General features: G+C 33.9%; 1 protein-coding gene across 1 annotated transcript; it reads left to right on the forward strand.

The window, feature by feature from the left end:
* Window positions 1–911: 911 nt before the first annotated feature.
* Window positions 912–3,713, forward strand: LOC111369016. The gene is made up of 5 exons (XM_022990505.1): window positions 912–959; window positions 1,513–1,563; window positions 2,641–2,719; window positions 3,063–3,195; window positions 3,497–3,713. Exons 1-5 carry the CDS (start codon window positions 912–914, stop codon window positions 3,711–3,713), a joined length of 528 nt encoding a protein of 175 aa, XP_022846273.1.
* Window positions 3,714–3,973: the final 260 nt, after the last annotated feature.

Consider the following 3,973-nt stretch of genomic DNA (forward strand, 5'->3'; position numbering starts at 1 on the left):
TCTTAAATATATAAGAAATTGAAAGACTTTTGGCACTCAACGACCACTAATTGAGCACCTTCCGACAACTCCAAGCTATGTAAAGGGGTAAGAAGAGGAGTTTATTTAAACCTTTACATAACTTAAATCTTTTAATTGCTTGTTTTTACATTTTGTTAAGACATGCAAGTTTGTTTTCTAGCTAAAATTTATGATATTTATTATGAGAATATATCTATAACATGTTAAACTTAGTACTAGTATGTGACGGGTGGCTTAATCTTAAATTTTAGGAAATGACACGACTACCCACACGAATTTGATGCATGATTTATTGTGAGTAGTACAAGAGCTAAGCAGGCAGAATCAAGCACCCCACCACAAAATGCATCGCCACAGCAGAATGCACATCCCTTTGTCCCTGAAGCTGTTTCAGTGGTTGAGCAGTTTCTAACCACCGACTGCCAAGGAGTAGTTAAGAGGTCTGGAGCGCATATTTTGACACGTCGCTTGTACGGATGTACATGAGGTATTATCCATAGAATTCATGTTTGTTGGAGCAGCCAATCGGTGGTGGGAATCTGTCTCTCGTACTCGGACTGAAAAACAGTAGCGCAACATGACTTGGGAGCAGTTAACGATAAAGTGATAGTAAAGTATTTTCCACAGGCTTTGAGAGACTTCAAAGAATCAGAGTTTCAGCAACTCAGGGAGGTAGACATGTCACTTCCTGATTACAAGAGACAGCTTGAGTAGCTCTCAAGATATTCCTTGCACTTGGTAGATACCGAAGTTAAAAAAGATCAGGACGTTTGAAAATGGACTGTGACTGGAGATCAGCATGATCATAATGTCTTATCGTTTTACTTCATATCATGAAATGTTGGAGATAGCTCATGCTATTTCATATCAAATAACTACATTTAACTAGTATGCCGAGCAAGACAAGGAGTCATTGGGAAAAAGAAACTACTACTCCTGTACGGTCATCATAAAGGACTCTCCAGTGAAAATGTCTCCTATCGGTATGCTACCACTGAAGATCGACCCATCTGAAACACTCATCTTTTGAATTGACAGTGAATAACAGTAGTACGCGCATTTGATCATGTTCGACTGTATTTGATTATGTGAATTTCTATGTATGAAATTCTAAAAGTTCCTCCTCTATTTTATAAGATGTCCGTCAATAATATTGAATTGAACATTATTTTTCAATTTTCTATTTAATTGTATTTTGTTTTTCTTATGTCGACACATTATGTCTTGGTGCTATTTTCATTCAACGAGCAACTACTGCAGCATGGCCCTGTTCATGCAATTGAAGCCTTATGGCTTGCTGGGAGATCAAACAAACCTGAAAAAGTTTAACATGTGAGGCTTGCTTTTTCTTTGGCTTTCCAAAGAGGTTTATTTCAATACTTTGCCAACTAGTACACTATATCTCAGAATCGGTAGCTTCTGTTGGTAATGTTAAGTAGCTATATTGGAGGTCAAAGTGAAATTTTAGTTGTAATTTCTACTCTTTCTCAGTTCTTCCGCATACACGGTGTAAGGCAAGAGCTAAAGCAAAAGTTAAAACAGGTTAGGTAGTAGACTTCTGTCAACACGCAATTAGCAATGTTCATTCAAATCATTCCATAATTTATTGAAGCATTCTCTTTTTAAAGTCACCAGTTATTTTTAATGAAGTAGGTCATTGTGTACTGTAGTTACACTTCAATTGGCAAAAAAATTGAAAATTATATGTTTAAAATAAAAATCCAAGAATTACATAAATAAAGATAAAATAAGTTTGGTAATAATTGTATTTCATTGAAGTGACAAACTCTTTGTGTTGCGAAATAAATTTAAATACAAGCACATCTAGTATTGTAAATCTATTGTCATAAAATAATTTATGCAATAATTTTATATGTTGTAAAATAAAATATTTGACATATATAAATAATCACGAAATAAATTATCCAATAACTATATATAATAATGACGCAACAAACTCTTTATATTGCGAAATAAATTTAATTAGAAAAATCACTTGTTACATAATAAATTTTACTACAAGTATTGAATATCTGAAAATAAATTATATGTCATATCAAAGAAATTGTAAATCATATTTCATGACAAACATGACTTGTTATTAAAAATATATCACTACAAGCATGTGTTGTTGCAAAATAGAATAGATAACAAAAGTTATATCTTTAACATAATATTCACAACAAACATTTTCTCACAAAAACATTTCTGGAATAATAATTGCGACAAACTAACTTGTCGCTATCTTTATTTTTCGCGACCTATATGCTTTGTAACGACATTATATATGGCGACAAATTACTTGGTGCTATTTTGTATTTTTGCTTCAAACAAATAGTGTTTCGAGTTTGTTAATGTGATGAATCAACAAAAGATTTTGTAAAAAATATTTTATGACTCATATAGCACGACAACGTTTGCAACAAATATATCATCGTCGCAAAATTATTTTTGCAACAAAATATCTATTTATGTGACAACATTTTTTTGTAGTGATTTCGGTATGTTGTTTTAGTGGATGAATGCTAATTTGGGAAGAACATGTGTTTTGAGTGTGGTAAATCAGGACACATTGCTCTCAACTATACAAAGCCTCTAAAGAGAAATGATGATGATTAGGATAAGAACAAGAAATGGAAGACTCGAGTTTTTGCATTAAATCAGCATGAGACGGAGCAGGATGCGAATGTGATAGCAGGTATTTTATTATTATTTGAAGCACTTGTCTATGTTCTTGATTTTACATCCTAAGTCGCTAACTCTAACACTATAGTTACGAAAACATGTATTTTATTAATGTCTGATACACTTGTTTATGTACTTCTTGACTTTGAGACCACAAATTCTTTTATCTCGACATCCTTCGTCGCTAAGTCCAACATTGCATGTGCTGCTGGTGAACTTATACCTTTTAAAGATGAAAGATCTTGATATTATTTTAAGCATGGACTGTCTGAGACACAATCCATTAACCATTCGATGTCACGAGAAAGAAGTGTTGTTTCATTGACCAGGAGAGAAAGAGTTTTGTTTCTTTGAAGCAAAGTGCAAGACTCTACCTCGCCTTGTATCGGCTTTTCAAATGGAGAAGATGTTGAGAAAAGAGTCATGTCAAGGATTCTTAGTTAATATCATCGGTTTCAAACCTATAGAAACAACCGTTGATGATATTATGTTGTCCTAGACTTTGCAGACGTATTCTGAAAAGATCTACAGGCATTCCACAAGATAGTCAAATAGAATTTACAATTGACTTGGTTTTCGGAGCGGCACCAATATCTAAGGACCCATACCGAATGACACCAAAAGAACTTCAAGAAATGAAATTACAGTTGGAAAAGTTGTTGGAAAAAGGTTTCATTCAACCGAGTATATCTCCTTGAGGTGCTCCACTATTTTTTGTGAAGATGAGAGATGAGAGTATGAGGATGTGCATTGACTATCAATAATTTAACTATCTGACTATTAAAAATAGGTACCCTCTGCTAAGAATAGAAGATTTATTCAACCAATTAAGGGGTACAACAGTGTTTTCAAATATTGACTTGAGATCGGGGTATCATCATCTAAAGGTCAAGGCAAGCGATATACCGAAAACTGCTTTCAAAACTCGTTGCGGACGTTATGTATTCACTTTCATGCCTTTCAGCTTGACCAATGCTCCAACTATATTTATTGATCAAATGAACTGAGTGTTCCATCGGTACTTAGACCAGTTCGTCATAGTCTATAGTCTATATACTTGTGTATTCTAAAGATAAGAAGCAGCATGAGGAACAATTCTGAATAGTACTCGAAACTTTGAGGAAAGAGAAATTATATGCCAAATTCAAGAAGTATTGATCCCCTCTCCATTGGAATGAGGTCGGAAAGACCTGAAATCATTGAACGAACAGTTGAGGTTGTCGATAAGATTAGAGCAAGAATAACGACAGTAGAAGATTGACAGAAA

Source organism: Olea europaea, chromosome 20, assembly GCF_002742605.1.
Source record: "Olea europaea var. sylvestris chromosome 20, O_europaea_v1, whole genome shotgun sequence".
Classification (NCBI taxonomy): Eukaryota; Viridiplantae; Streptophyta; class Magnoliopsida; order Lamiales; family Oleaceae; genus Olea; species Olea europaea.

Excerpts from the sequence above, each read along its gene's own strand:
- LOC111369016 (XM_022990505.1), top strand. The coding sequence starts at position 912 with ATGCCGAGCAAGACAAGGAGTCATTGGGAAAAAGAAACTACTACTCCT. Across the intron at positions 960-1,512 it reads AAAAAGAAACTACTACTCCT|TTCTTCCGCATACACGGTGT; the intron begins GTACGGTCATCA and ends ACTCTTTCTCAG. Across the intron at positions 1,564-2,640 it reads TAAAGCAAAAGTTAAAACAG|GATAAGAACAAGAAATGGAA; the intron begins GTTAGGTAGTAG and ends GATGATGATTAG.